Here is a 16,010-nt window from a genome sequence, read left to right on the forward strand (position 1 = left end):
TTTAAGTGTTGGATGTGTGTTAGATATGTGTTCAATATGTGTTGAGGATGAGGTATAAGTAGACAAATCGAACCGTCGTCCCAAAATGTATTTCCAGACGATTTGTCCTCCCCAAAGGTATCCCAGACGACAAATCGTCCGGAGAAAAAAGCCCGCAAAAACTATTCTTTTTTGGAGCCAATTTTTTACGGTACAATAATTGGATCCTATCTTTCCGGACGACATTGGGTCGTCCGGGAAACTCTAGTCAAACAATCAGGAAAAAGCAAACAGAAAAGGCAATAAATTTTGTCGGCTTGTGGCTTTTTGCGGACGACTTTAGTCGTCCGGAAAGGTCCTGTCCGGAAAAATCGTTTTTCTAGTAGTGTATGTTTGAACGTAACTCCTAGGCCTACGTTTAACCTTCTCCCACAATAATTTATCTATTCCAGTAAATATATATTTTTAAGTTTTACATGCGGATTAACTTTAGGTTTCTAATATAAGAATTCGCATACATATTAATTTTGATGTTTTATTTTGAAAACTTTACAAATTTAATTGTTTAAAGGTTCTACAGGTATATTCTGTAATATATTACTGTACTAAGTATTCTTACAGAGTTTTATAATCAAACAACAAACCGACCTTAGCTCAGTTGGTAGAGCGGAGGACTGTAGTGTGATCATAGCTATCCTTAGGTCGCTGGTTCGAATCCGGCAGGTCGGATAATTTTTATTTTTAATCTAAATGAATAAATAGTTAATTCTGCAAGGCCTAGCACAGTTGCAGACTGTCAAGGAAGCACATAAAATGTTGTTATTAATCAGTTCTTTTTAGGGTCTAATAAACTGACTTTAATCATATACAGGAACTAATTTAGTTATTCATTTTGGTAACTAGTAATTTGGTAACATTACTGTACATCTGATGATAACATTACTGTAACTTTTGCTTCAAACGTACCATGATTCTTTAATTGTATATTTCACTTATAAAAAACTTTTGATATGAACACATATGTGTTATTACAATTTTGTATGATCAATCTTCTGTAATCGAGCTGGAACAAATTTTTGGCTCCATGTATTTTCCTACCTAATTGTTGCAAGCATATAAAGTAAAATGTGGAATATGTGCAAATACAATCGAATATGGAGCCACACTTATCGGCTCGGATGAATTTTTAAAAATAGGCTGCAATGAAGGAATATCACCAGATGAACTGACTTTCAATTCTTCTCCATTCAACATCATCACTTTACTATGCAAGTTTCCATTTTTTTGTGTCAAATGATACTCTTCTCGTGTTCGTATTCTTGTTATACCCATCTTTGTATGTTTAGCTTTTAAATGAGCATGCTTTGTTTTATGTTCATAATGTGTACGAGATCTGTGCTTGTGTAGCCTCCAAGTACTATTAACCGATAACTTTACATCAACGGTAGTTGTATTGTCTAGATTCATAAGTAATATAGTTATACCCTTCTGCAATACAAGACATTGTCATATGTCATTGGGTCAGATCTGTAAGAGTGGAAGGGATAAGTTGTGTAGTTCTGAGGACAAGATGGGCGGGTCGGTGGGTTGGAACTTGGAATATAGGTTCAAGTTCAACCATGCCCAATCCCTATAATTTTATAACTTCTATACGACCCATTTAACATGTTTGAGATAAATCATAACCCAATTCTAACCCATAGTTAGTAGGTCAAATTGCCACCTCAATTGTGTTGGGTATGTGTTATTGAAATTTGGGTGGTTGGATGACTCTTGTAGCTAACTTACCGATTCTTTGGCACAATGTGAATAAGCGCGCATCTTTTTGGTGCCTATTAAGCGTGTAGATAGAACTTTTCTTCCCATTAAGAGGTGCCAAAGAAGTGCACTAGTAAGAAACAAATAGAATTCAATATGAATTATGATACTCTAAACCGTTCGAGTCAATAATATGAACTTAGAATTTAGTAATTGAACCTGTAGTAGTCTGGATTAGGCTTAAAGGTTGTGGTATTAAGTAATTCATAGTTTCCTCCTATCAAAGATTGTCTGCAATATGTTTTTGTATCATAAACAGATGATATTCCCAGCTGATCCAAGTACCTGCAGTACTTGTATCTTATGCCTTGATTGTTGTACTTGTTGAGTATTATCCTTTCCCTATCTAATACTAATAAATATACAGAATATATAATCATAAGAAGCTTACCAAAAACTGAACACAAATGCATTAGTAACATTATTCTGGCCACTGTTGTAGGCCCCACCAGCCTCACTAACCCAAGCTGCTGCTGAACTTGAAGAAGTATTGATAGTAGATTCAAGTTGCTTGAAAGTATCACCCGCTCCATCAAGATAAGACGGATCAAGAATTCGTGCAGTTAGGTTTTTATCGACCCCTGTTTCAAAAAATTGCCATAAAAATTTGAACTTTTTAATATATATCACTTTAGGAGTTTGGTGTATTTTTGTGTTATGAAAGATATACCTGAGCCAAGACTGTAGATATGGTGAGAGATAACATTGAGGGACTTGGACGATTTGTTTAAATAATCGGTGAACCATTTTGTTTCATAGAAGCCTCCAGGTGCAATAATTAGTGGCTTAGGTTCGATACCCTTGTAAATGCGGTGCATCATTTTACAGAGGGTCATTGTGTCGCGCGCATATCGTGATGCTGATATACTTGCTCCAATTCCATTTCCACTTAACTCATTCCCTGTTAGAAGTTCAAATTCTATGTTAACATGGTATATATAGGTAACCATCATGTCCTAAAAGATGAATTTGGGTTATGATCAAATGGGTCAAACTGGTTCAAACTAGATGTATTTGACCCCGATACCCAAATAGCCCATTTTGTCATCTCTAGGTGAATAAGCAAGCTGATACACTATCTAGTAAAATATGTAGCTAGGCACAGCCTATGTTGAGTTGGCTCATTTGACAATATGAAAGCTCAAGCTTATTATGTACACGCATTTGACTATTTTAGTCAAGCTTGACCCTTGTATGACATATTTTATTAGTTGCTAAATTGCATGTATGATCATAATTCATGGGCCCAATTAACCTATTCTACCAAGCCCAAATAAAGTGTGTCATTTGATCACTTACCAAGCTCCCAACCGTAAATGGGGTAGTTCTTTTTAACCGTATAACGCATAAAATTTTCAGCATTGGTCGAGTCCCAAGCCCCAATAGTAGAACCATTGGCTAGAACCGTCTTTCCTTTAAGAACATTTAGTCCAAATGTAACCACGGCCCTAGACACAAAAGACATCGATTATTCGATTATAGCCAATATAAATATATAATTCAAAAACATAAAAATGAGAAGTGTTGGTTTGATTTAGTAACCTGGTATCTTGAAAAAATCTGTTGAGTTCATCCCATCTGGACATAGGTAAGCAGCCATTGGTGAAACCAAATAAAGCAGATGTGTTCTTGATGAAAGGATTGCAAGGTTGTTGGTGGTTTTTGGTTTGGTAGATAACTTTATCTTGCAATGTGCCACCTAATCTGATCTTTAATGGAGAAAAGGCTATATAATTGTTTAGCAAATGCAGCTAGTTTAGATCAAACTGATTAATTATATTTATATGAAAGCGTTAAGACTATAAGTTAGTTGTATTGTGATCACCTTTGATGGCATTTTTGAAGATTGTATTGTTAAGATCCTGCATATAACAAGAATGGCATTACGTTTACAATTTCGAAATTGAATATTGCTAGCTAGTAAATTCATTTGAATCATTGCAATTTAGAAATAAATAATGTGTACCACATTAAGAAGAGAAGAATGATCCCAACTACAAGTACCATAATCACATTTTTCAGGTGGCCACCAGTCCATTGTTGCACATATAAAATCACTATCTGTTTCTGCAATCTTGTGTTTCCCATTAATCAAAATTCTTCCATTTTCAGTATTAGACTCCACACAAATAAACCCAAAACTAAATAACATTAATACCCAAAAACACATACCACCCATTTGAATTAACAAATAACCCATCTCAAAAAGCTTATATATATATGGGTTATTTATCAAGAACCAAAAAGAAAAAAAGTGTGGTTCTTGGCTGTTACTCAAGGAAATGAAGTGGGAAGATGGGGAAAGAATTTATTTTTTAAAGAATTTGAATGACAAGCCATGCAAGATTTTGTGTTTGGGTTGTGGGTTTTAAATGGGTTCGGTTGGTGGGCCATGGAATGTGTTGTTTGTTCTTTGCTTTTGGAAGGTGTAAGAAGATTGCTGAATGCAGGGGAAAAAGATGATGTGTTGTACAGGGTTTGTGTTTCAAGTGAGAATGTGGCATGGATATTTCACACTTGGACAGATTGTAGTATACTTGGATTTATATGTTTGCCTTTAAAAAAATGTATTCATTTAATTATTATATTTATTTATTTTCATATTTTATATAATATAAATATAATAAAAAAAATAAAATATAATTATAAATCATAATTTATAATTTATTTACATTATAATCTACTCCGTGTAATTATAATATATGGCCATATGAGTGGCTTGTAAAATTGGGAAAAATATGCTTTTGAATGTTAGAATCACTCGATTTGTGTCAAGAAAGAAAATAAAAAATATGTCCTAAGATTTTTCGTGAATAATAGGGTAGGAATTAGTTAAAATCAGTGTATCAGTTATGAAACTATAATCATATAAATATAACATGCATGGTAATCCTTATACATATTTCATATAGTAATAATTAATACAATTGATTTGCTTTTTAGTAACATATTTCATATAGTAATATTATAGTAATATAGTGTAATCAAGTGTTTTGTAGCCGGTCTAATTTTAAGGGTTTACTTTTTATTCAAACTGCAGTAGATCTGATAACTCGGTTTGATTAAAACTAAAACGTAGGGCCGAGGTTTAACAACTTAAACCGGCCAAACCAACCCAAATACCTCGGTTTGGTCGACTTGGCCGGTTTAAACGGTTTGATGAACACTCGTAGCTTTTATCATTTTACATTTTTACGTGTACAGTCATATAAAGTTTGGTTAAATAATTATTTAATGTGATTTACCATTTGACAACTTTTGAAAAGTGTTAAAATAGTCAAACTTAACTACAAAGCGGGTCGGGTATCCAAATACTCCATATTTTGATTACTTTGAATGGCCTTTCACCACCGTCGAACACCAATCATTTTCAAACCCTACAATTGAAATCTTAAACATGCTTCGCCGAAAACCAACTAAAATCGAAATCAAGATCGAAGATAAACAAGAACTCGAAGATGCCCGCAAACGCGTCGTCGCCGCTGCCGTCACCTTTAATCCCACCGGCGCCACCTCTCTCCTCCACCACTTTAATAATACCTCCACTTCCGTCACCAAATACAACCGCATCGGCCTCTCTCAATATTCACCAAATCTTAAAAAACCTTAGTTTTACAAGTACGCTGATATATTCAAGAACTATAATTAGTTTCACCATCAAATGGAAATTGAATTGAAGATTCAGATTTCCAATTATGAGAATGCAAAACCCTAATTCCAAAAATTTTCTCTTTTCCATGTAAGAACACACAACCAACACAACAATTACGTTGATGACATTTCTGGCGAAGTTTCCAACCGTCATGCTGTTCTCCGTATCAGGTTATACAACGACCAACCACTTAGAAGATGTATTTTATGTATCATATGTCTTAAAGCGAATTGATTTTGTTTTTAGTATCACCAGATTGACTCACAGTTGTTTGAGAAATAATACCAGAACCATAAGGACTCTTTTGGAGGAATTATTTTTCACGGTTGTTTAGGAAGTAAAACTTCATCTCATTGCTCTAAGTGGTCTGATGCCCTAACCCCCTTAATCCACTTACAAACATCCTTTCATGCAACTTTAGCCATACCTCTTTTCAATTCAAATAGACTCCAAACATTCTTCCATACAACTTTGGCCATAACCAGATTTTTTGCTGGGAAAAATGATGGGTTAGGGTTAAAGGGATCGGTGTAATTTCAAAAAAAATAAGCATCATTAGTGTAATTTTCATGAAAATCACACTTATGACCGCCTTATACTACCAGATTAATATGCTAGGTGTAATTTGTACGGAGTAATAAATAAAGACGGTTAATTTATTTTATTATGTAAAATTAGTTTAATCTTATAATTATAAATCTTGACTTAATAATTAGTACAAATATAATATAACAAGTATAAGAATCGTCCGCGCATAGCTGTAGGAAATAATTTTGTTTGATAACTCACACATTGTTTCAATGGTAGAGATGATCGGTGTATTCCGGTGGGAAATAGTTTGCAACATTATACGGTTTCGATATATACGCTAAAAACACTTTTTCGGTAGTTCAATATGTTTATCCAAAATTAATACAAATTATTAAATTAAAAGTAATAAATAATTATCCCAAGAAGTAAAGAAAAAAAAAAGTAAACTAAAAAAAAAAACTACAACATACGTTTGCCGTTTAACCCAAAACATTTCGTAACTCATGGAACAATCAAAAAACACTTCAACGTTAGTATATTATACTAATATATAAATATAGATGTAATATGATTTAATAAATTATTTAAAAGAAGCAAAAAGAGTTTATCAATTTAGGCAGAATTAGTTTGGGTAGAATTTGTTCGCTCATACTCTTGGAAAGGTATGATTTCCACAGTGGTATTATTCTTAATTAACTCAATGTTTGCATATATTTACGCATATGCATGTATATATAATTGCATATATAGATCATATTCATGCTGAGCTTATCAAATTATTTTGAGTTCGTACTGAATTTCATTTTACGTAAATCTGACCTTACATGCCAATTATAAGGTTTAGTAAAACTTCAGATAGTGGTGACCTTACATGCCAATTATAAGGCTTATCAAATTATTTTGGTCTCTTTCTTTTTCTTTTTCATTTTCTTTTCTCTCTCTTTTTTTTTTCCTTTTTACTTGCACACTCTTTTTATCTATCAAGAGTATAGCTTGGTTAGTGCATAATACTAACAAATGTGTTCTTTAAATACCTAAATCCTATATACTTTGAATACTCACTTATAATTGTTAAAAATGGCATTTATCAAGTTTATAAAATGTGATGTCATCATGATTCCTCTTGTTTTCTACGTTGATGATAGTGTCAGAAGGTATGTTATGTTGACGGATGTTTTCAAAACATTTACAACACTTCAACGTTTAGACTTAAAAACTTAATTTGAGATATTATTATTATTATATTTATATTTATTATTATTATTATTATTAACTGTGTTGCTATTTTTATTATAAATTGTATTAACTATTAACAGTGTAGTGGAAGAATTAAGTAAACTAACTAAATGGGAAAAGGTAATAACACCGCAACCCATTAATATTGTTGAGAAACTCACAGTCAAGCATTTTTGAAAATGCTTTAGTTTTAGGTGGGTGTGAAGAGTTGTAAAGACTATTGTAGAAATAGAGAAGCATTGCGACGAATTAAAGCATCATTTGTTGGATAGTTGTAATTGTAGTTGTTCGACATGTGGTGAGACAACTCGCCTTGAATTTTCGTATATGAGGCTAATCAACTACAAGATGGTCAGCTGCCAAGTTGTATCAAGACTGGTGATGATCGTGGTATCTCTTTCACTCATATTCGACCCGTATGGGATTGTGATCTTCACACTCATATTGCATGTCATGTTTTTTATTTGAAATATCATATAGTACAAGTTACTCGTCCTGCCTTTGTCATTGTCATATATAAGAAACAATAAATTGTAATCATACTTAATAATGTGAGAATGAAGAATTACAAATATAGAAGCATTCATGCATGAATGGTGAGACAATTTGACGTTGAAATCACACTTAATTATTTGTAGGTCATGCTTGTATATTTGTTATTTTTCTTCTCACATTATCAAGTATGATTACAATTTATTGTTTCTTATATATGACAAAGGCAGGCAGTCGAGTAACTTGCAATATATGATATTTTTAATCAAATGTAAGACATGTAGCATGAGTGCGAAGATCACAATCACAAACGGATTGCCCATGAGTGGTAGAGATACCGCATTCATCACTAGTCTTGATACAACTTGGCAGCGGTCCATCTTGTAAGTGATTAGCCTTTTATATTAGGCATATCGATAATGCAAGTTGTCTCACCACATGTCGAACAACCACGCTTACAACGATCCAACCAATAATGTTCTAGTTCGTAGCAATGTTTCTCTATTTCCACAATAGTCTTTACAGCCTTTCATATCCAACAAAAACCATTTCTAAAGCGTTTACGAAAATACTTGTGTGCGAATTTCTCACCAAAGTTCATGGTTCCAGCGTTGTTACCTTTTCTCATTCACCTAGTTCATTTGATTCTTTAACTTTAATGTTAATAATAATAACAACAAAGTTAATTATAATAAATAATAATGTCTCAAATTGGATTTTCAACACTAAACAGTGAAGTGAGGTAAATGTTTTGATGATATCAGCTAAGTGTTAAGGGTTCTCATGATATATACCAGTTGTAATGTATCAATAGAGATGGAATTACATACCTTCTGACGCTATCGTCAAGAGAGAAAACAAGAGGCATCATGATGACAATACGTAGTATAAACTTGATAATTGCCATTCTAGACAGTTATGAGTGAGTATTCAAAGTATAGAGAATTTAGGTATTTATGGAAATGGTCCAAGGGGTTCGGTTCGGTTCATGCGAGATCAACAATAAAGGGGGGTTTAAGGGTTTTTTTAGTTTAACTCTCCGGTTCGGAGTACCGTGAATAACCCTCAAACGAGATGATGATCTCAGAAAGGGTGGTTAAACGTAACCCACCAAATCTTTAAATGTTGCACATATAAAATCATTATCTGACCCGTTTGAGATGGTGAATTCCAAAATCGACTCACTAATTATCAAATAGGTGGAAATGGGTTGGTCCAAGTTTGGGTGCACCTTTTCCTTTATATTGTATACGTTACCGAGTTCAAACGACTTTCGACTTTTTTCACCCGTTCAAATTCAACCGCGTCGGCCTCTCTCAATGATCTCAAGTTTCAAAAACCATACATACGCAGTTTCGCAAATACCATGTATTTTTCAAGAATTATAATTTCACCATCAAATGGAAATTGAAGTGAAGATTCAGATACAAAACCCTAATTCCAAATTTTGTTCCTTTCCATGTAAGAACGCACAACCAACACAACAATTTTTTTGATGGCATTTCCGGCAGAATTCCCGACCGCTGTGCCGTTCTCCGGATCAGGTTCTGCAACGACCAACCACTTAGTAAATGTATCATCTCTAATAAAGCGAAAGCTTTGTTAGTAAATGGTGTGAGTAGAGTTAAAAAGATGAAGAAAAAATTGACCCGGTTATTGGGCAAGTATGTGTATCCGATCCTGCCCGGTTAGTGGATATGGTTGAATATTCAAGAATTATGAAAAGGGTGAAACTTAAATTTTTGCCCGGAAAAATGGTGAGTTAGGGTTTAAGGGATTAGGTGGGTTTAGGAATTTGAGAAATGTGTATCAGTGGAAAGGGTTGGTGATTGAAGTGGATGAATCGAGTTACGAATTCGGGACTAAGAGTTGATTGAAGAGTTTTTCAAGGAGAATGGGGTTGAGTATTCGGATTATATGGCGTCAAAGTTTGCAATTTTTCGAGCTGGAAAGTTGCCTTAGTAAGTCAAGTTGTTGATTACAGTTGGTACGGTTAAATGGGTTGATGCTTATGCATTATTTGTCTTCAATTGTTTGGGGAACCAATGTAATCTTAGGCTGAAGAATCCCTTGTTCCGTGAACTGGTTTTATATCATTTGTTTTGTTATGATTGAGTGATTATGTGTTTATTATTACTTCTGCTGGTAAGTTCTGCCGACTATTTCGGTCATTTGGATTCGGTGGTGTTTTGCTAAACATTTTGATGGATATATCAAAGTTTAAAGTTTAGATCTTTTTAAATATAGAAAAAAGCCCAATAGTACGGATTGTATCGACTGCTTAGCAGTATAAGGTAATTAGTAGGTGGTTTAGTCATGTGTTATTAGCTTGGGCTTAGCAGGTACTCTGTACTTGGGATATGTTTGAAACTGCATTATATGAGGTGCTCCAGACCAAATATTGCATGTCATAAAAAAATGTTAGCTTGCCCCATTCTTGATTTTGTATGGTATAAAACACCGATACGATTCATTATGATGTTTGGAATCATGTTCTTTCAATACAGATTTTTTTGTTATGTTCTGAATCATCAGTTTTTATATTATATGAGTAATATACTATTGAATCTTCAAGATGTATTTCACCAGGGCTGGTTGACCTATGATCTACAGTAGGCTGTTTAAATTTATGAAGCCATCAAACTTATCAAAAAAAAAAAAAAAAAAAAAAAAAAAAAAAAAAAAAAAAAAAAAAAAACTCATAACTTATCATTGTTTCAAGTGTTTAAATGTTTAATGGAAGTTTTTATTTTGTCTTGTTAAAAAAGTTCTATAGTTCCGACTTTGTTATGTTGCATGCTGCAGCCACGAGCAGGGTTCAAGGACCCTGCCAATTTAAGAGTGAAATGGACGTGTAGCTTTAGTATACCATTGATATTTTTAAGTTAAAGCTCACATAAATAAATTCATATGAAGCTTTAATCATAACCAACTCCTACACTGGTCCTGGTCTCTACAGTCATGCATTGGAGCTGAATTGGCTCAACCCAAGGCTAGTTTAATAAAATTATCTTTCAAAAAAAAAAAAATATATGAACTTTTAAACATCAAATGAAGTTAAAGGGAAGTAGGCAATATATAGCATGGTGAAAAATTACCGAAATACCCATTTTAAATAATAAAAAAAAGCCTTTCAACAGTAAATATGTATGCTCTAATGATATATTTATATGTAGGCCATCAAAAACAAGATGTTCTTGAGTAAAGATAGCCCCTAGATTTAGTGACCTGAATCGTCTAAGATCTGCGGTACATGTTATATTCAGCTGATTAGTTGTAAATGGTCGTTTTTGGTTGTGTACATGGCAAAAAATGGACACAGAAGGTTAGGTGAAACAGAAGTGACTCAAATATAGGCAAAAGATGCCAAAGGTATCCAAAACGTACTCGAAACTGAAAAAAGAAAATGATGTCAAGTTAACCAGATCTACTCTGGTTCAACCATAAAAAAGACCATAAGGCAGACTCAAGGCAGTATAATGAACCATTGAGCTTAAAGAAACACAGGACAATCAAGAACATTAGTACACAAATCCCAGATTTGCATCCCACAATTAAATATACGCATACCAATATATCCATAGCAAGAAGGAACAACGACGTTTATCATTCTAAATGACAGATTTAGATAAGTTAAAATTCCTACACTCAGCAAAAACATAAGACTGCTAAAAAAGTTTATTCTTCCTAATACAACTCATAAAAGATCACAAGATACTCGACCATTTATTTTCTCTTCTTAGCTGGTGGTTGCTCATCCTCATCATCGTCTTCCTCCTCCTCTTCTTCCTCATTTTCATCATCATCATCATCATCATCGTCATCATCATCATTGCCGTCATCATCATCGTCGTCATCATCATCATCATCTTGATTACCATTCGCATCAGGAACCTCACTAGGGTCAGCTTCCTCATCATCCTCTTCTCCCGAGACATCTTCATCTCCAGCATCATCATCTTCTGGCTCCACTGCAGCATCCTCGCCTTCTTCATTATCATCATCCTCACTGTCACTTTTGTCTTTGGCTTCAGGTTCTGTTTTTTCCTTTCGGTGAAGCTCAGAGAAAAGAAACCTACAACAGTAAGCAATGCATACATTTGTATGATACCAGTTATTAGTGCAACGATTCATGAAAAAACAAAAGGTCGAGAACAAAAATCAATACCTGTGGTCAGCTATGTTCAGGGTTGCAATTGTGAGTACATCCTTAAGCAAAGGTGCCACCTGTATAAACAAAGGCAAACATGTTACAAGTTGATCCGATCCTTTTATACTCTGTTAATGTAAGAATCACATACAAAAGCATATACTAAATGACTAAACGATATAGTTAGTAGAAATAAATATAAATAATGCACTGTAAAATTTAATACTAACATTTTTTTGAATTAGCAGTCTGTGTCAGTCTTATCTTATAAATTGAAGCATTTATGATTTCTAGGCCAAGTAGTACAATTTTATATAATTAAAATCATTAACCTAAAGATTAAACAATCGAACAGTATGAAGATCAAATTAGTGTAAAGATAAATTAACATCCAACAATTAGACCTGTGCTAATGTTTAACTAAATTTGTATTACATCTAAAACAGCCAAACATGATACGCCTAAAAAGCTACAGTATAACCTAGTGACAAAATCCCACACAAATCGATTATAAAAATTGCAAGTAAATGGCTAGTTGAGCACAGTTTCAACACAAACCAGCAAAATTAAAAACTTACAATTTAAACAGAAAAAGAAATAAAAATAGTTAGTGATAAGATATACCATCATCAGAAGTGCCCTTAGGGTTTCAGAAACAACAGCTTCAGCAATCAAAGATGTCATCTTTTGCTGCAAAAACCCCAAATCAGAAGTGAATGATTTAGTTACTTCCATCTTGTTAAAACCAGAATAAAAAAATGTATCTTGTAGAAGACCCACTCAAAAATCGAAGAATCTGAAAAAAGTAAATAGAAAATTGGACAGATTTCTGTTAAAAAAACTTAAAGGGGAGTAAAAAAAACAGAATTTTAGAGTATAAAAATGAAGAGAGATACTGTAGGTGTAAGCATGTTGCTGGGTTAGGGTTCGGATGTGGATTTTGTTTGTTTGAAGGTAAACAAGAAATGTGGTTGCTTTCGTGCCTTTGTGGGGGTGTGAATTGTAAGATTTATTGGAGTTAGGGGGTAAATGTAAGCTTTATGAAAGTTGTGATGTTAAATTTTAGAGTTTGACGTTGACTTAGACTATTTGATTTAATTATTAATTTTTTTTTTTTGAACGGATATTTTTTTGGCATCAGTAGATCATTTATTTCAACGACCCTCATCATTTGCACGTAAACTCACACGTTCGGGCGGAAACCCGAACCCGATCGACGGTACCCGGGAACACATCCATTCGGGCAGTGGTTCCGGGTAGGGGTCCGTGAACGAATCCGGTAAAACCTCCCATTATTGGTGTTCAATTGGTTTAAAAAAAATCATGTCATCCCTAAGAATCGAACCCATGACCTCTCCCTATCCCATGACACAAAGTACATGGAGAGAACCGTTGGGCTATGCCCGTAAGTTCGATTTAATTATTAATTTATTTATTATTTGTCAAAAATACAAAAAATTATATAAAAACAAACATATCTCTTAAAAGAAAACATCTTTAACAAAAGATAAGAAAAAAAATGATGAAGCTCATATCTAAAAAGAAGTCAACATACAAACCATGTATAATCGAGTCTCATCTACCGTAAAACCAAACCAATTCAAAGTCAAACAAAAAGGCACTAACTAACCAAACTAATCATCATTAACATAGATGAGAAGCCATACTACAAGTACAGGCGCAAACAAACACTACAAAAACGTAAGAAATGACAAGCTATAAGTCGACTTTAATAATTTTACCTTAACAATCTCCCTAAAAATTTTACTAAAACGATTTTCGATCTAGAAGATGAGTATGCTGAGGATCTGTTCCCGAATGAACTAGGTTTAACGATGACCATAGCCATTGAGTAATTGATTTAAGCATTACATATATATGATAAAAGTATCAAATTAAAAACAAGTTTTCCACTAATGAACTAGCTTCAAACATTTAATTACATATAGTACGTTTTAGTAAGAAAATTGAACACTCTATCCATTGAACATTGAGAGAGATGACTTTCTCTACTCTTTGGAGTGTTTCACTTCGGGTAAAGAAATCACTTGTCTTTATTCTACGATAGGGAAAAGATTGTCTACATATCACCTTCCACACACCTCGCATATGTGAGATTGAACTTTGTTGTGGTTGTGGTTGTTGTTGTGTTGTTGAGTTTGAATGATTAAAATTATGGTAATGTTTAACCACTACCCTAAATCTTTGGTTTATATTTAGGGTCAATCCCGATAATTTAAGTACCTAAAATGAGGTGAAATAAAAGATCCTTAAATCTTACCTAATAATGTAAGTTATGTAAAAAATGTCCCTTTGTGTATTGCTAAAATGTTAGTGGACTTTGATTTTTCTTTCTAGGGCCTTTGATTATTGTTTTTATGCCTATTGTGATTCGTTTTTCGTGTTTTAGTTGTGTTTCTCTAGTTTCACTGTTTATCAAAACTCTGATTATTTCTGTATATATAAAAAATTGGCCACCTAAGACCATATGCCTTGAGCGGTCAACCAGGTTGCTCCAAACCTTTTGAGCCACCCCCGTTAGTGTTCTAATTTAAGATATCCTTAATGTTCCCTATTTGTATTGATTCTCATGACATCTTTTTTCACTTTTATTATCACTTCCGTTAATTGCAAGAGCAATTATCATGTTATTAGCCGATGGAAAGTTTAAAACAACTATTTTTAACCGTTGGAGATGAAGGCCCCATATTATACCAGCATTGCTTTTGGTTTCTCGGTGTAGGTCCATTTTTGGTGATTTACATATGATCATCATTTACATAATTGCATTATGTGACACATACACATATTTTTGAGTTTGGGTCCACACTTTCTTTAAAGAATGTTAGTACTACTTGATTATATATATATATATATATATATATATATATATATATATATATATATATATATATATATGGCCAGATCAATGGGAGGTAACCAATTTGGGGAAGCGGGGGGAAGCAAATTTTTTTTTTCTTCGTTTTTTTGAATTTTTTTTTCCGGCATCAAGATCACACGAAAATATGAACATTTAGAAGAGACACTTCGTGATGAAATGTTATTATTTAGGCGGGAAAACGATCGACAAAAATAACATTCAAGATAATATTGTTCGTAAAGAATATGAACGTTTTTTTTCTTCATGTTTTGTGAAGTAAAATTTAGCCCGATTTAGAGTTTAGGGTTTAGGGTTTGGTGTTTTGGGTTTATTCCATAAACCCAAAACACCAAACCCAAAACCCTAAACTCTAAACCGTTCGTGTTAAAAATTCAATCTAAATCCTAAATCTAAACCCTAAACCCTAAATTTCTAAACCCTAATATCTAAACCCTCTAAACCCTAATATCTAAACCCCAATAGCTAAAACCTCAACATACGCTTGAAAAACACGATAATTGTTATATATTACTTCTTCGAGTGTTTTCCCGCCAAAATAAAAATATTTATCACAAAGTGTCTCTACTAAATATTCATATTTTCATCCCATCTATAATGTTCGTGAACAAAGTTTTTTTTAAAAACGAAAAAAAAAAGTTTTTGCTTCCCCCCGATTGGTTACTTCCCTCTTGATCCTACCACTATATATATATATATATATATATATATATATATATATATATATATATATATATATATATATATATAGGGAGAGGATACAGTGAGAACACTTTTAGTGTGAGAACTATAGGAACTCCAAAAGACACTCAAATACATTGAAATTCGGACAAAAAAGAGGAATTCGAGCAATAGAAAGGGAATTCGAGCAAAAATTAAAAACATGGATGAACAAAAAAGTCATAGTCGAACAAAATTTTTTTTTTTTTTTTGTTCGAATAACAAAATGTATAAACCATTTTGGTTCGAATATCGCTTTTTTTGTTCGACTATCAACGTGTTCTACATTTTTTTGTTCGACTATCCAAAATGTAGAGCACAAAATTGTTCGGCCTCCTTTTTTTTGTTCGAATATCATGTTTTTTGTTCGAATTGCTCCTTTTTGTTCGGCCGTGTTTTTTTTGTTCGAATTTCCTATTTTTTGCTCGAATATCCCCTTTTTTGCTCGTCCGTGTCCCTTTTTGCTCGAATTTCAGAGTATTTTGTGGTATTTTTGAGTTCTCACGGTTCTCACACCAAAAAAGTTCTCATTT

The 16,010-nt window shown here is 33.3% G+C and overlaps 1 protein-coding gene, 1 non-coding gene and 1 pseudogene across 2 annotated transcripts; 2 read left to right on the forward strand and 1 right to left on the reverse strand.

Annotated features, from left to right (window-relative positions):
• Positions 1 to 622: 622 nt before the first annotated feature.
• TRNAY-GUA (transfer RNA tyrosine (anticodon GUA)) lies at positions 623 to 708 on the forward strand. The gene is given in 2 exon segments: positions 623 to 659; positions 673 to 708. It is a non-coding gene; the product is annotated as a tRNA-Tyr (tRNA).
• A 369-nt stretch (positions 709 to 1,077) lies between these two features.
• On the reverse strand, positions 1,078 to 3,997 carry LOC139890586 (heparanase-like protein 3). The gene is made up of 9 exons (XM_071873473.1): positions 3,764 to 3,997; positions 3,623 to 3,659; positions 3,340 to 3,523; positions 3,097 to 3,245; positions 2,468 to 2,698; positions 2,189 to 2,378; positions 1,957 to 2,082; positions 1,768 to 1,867; positions 1,078 to 1,467 (listed from the first exon to the last, which is right to left on the reverse strand). The coding sequence occupies exons 1-9, from the start codon at positions 3,995 to 3,997 to the stop codon at positions 1,078 to 1,080; spliced, it is 1,641 nt and encodes a 546-aa protein (XP_071729574.1).
• Positions 3,998 to 7,057: 3,060 nt separating this feature from the next.
• On the forward strand, positions 7,058 to 10,214 carry LOC139887632 (triphosphate tunnel metalloenzyme 3-like; annotated as a pseudogene).
• The last annotated feature ends 5,796 nt before the right edge of the window (positions 10,215 to 16,010 follow it).

This window comes from Rutidosis leptorrhynchoides, chromosome 2 (genome assembly GCF_046630445.1).
Source record: "Rutidosis leptorrhynchoides isolate AG116_Rl617_1_P2 chromosome 2, CSIRO_AGI_Rlap_v1, whole genome shotgun sequence".
NCBI lineage: Eukaryota > Viridiplantae > Streptophyta > Magnoliopsida > Asterales > Asteraceae > Rutidosis > Rutidosis leptorrhynchoides.

What these genes read in the sequence shown, in the direction of transcription:
- LOC139890586 (XM_071873473.1), bottom strand. Translation starts at nt 3,997, where the DNA reads ATGGGTTATTTGTTAATTCAAATGGGTGGTATGTGTTTTTGGGTATTA. An exon ending in CATTTACGGTTGGGAGCTTG is followed by an intron (nt 2,699 to 3,096) that starts GTAAGTGATCAA and finishes AACTTCTAACAG; the next exon opens with GGAATGAGTTAAGTGGAAAT. An exon ending in CCTAATCCAGACTACTACAG is followed by an intron (nt 1,868 to 1,956) that starts GTTCAATTACTA and finishes GTTTCTTACTAG; the next exon opens with TGCACTTCTTTGGCACCTCT.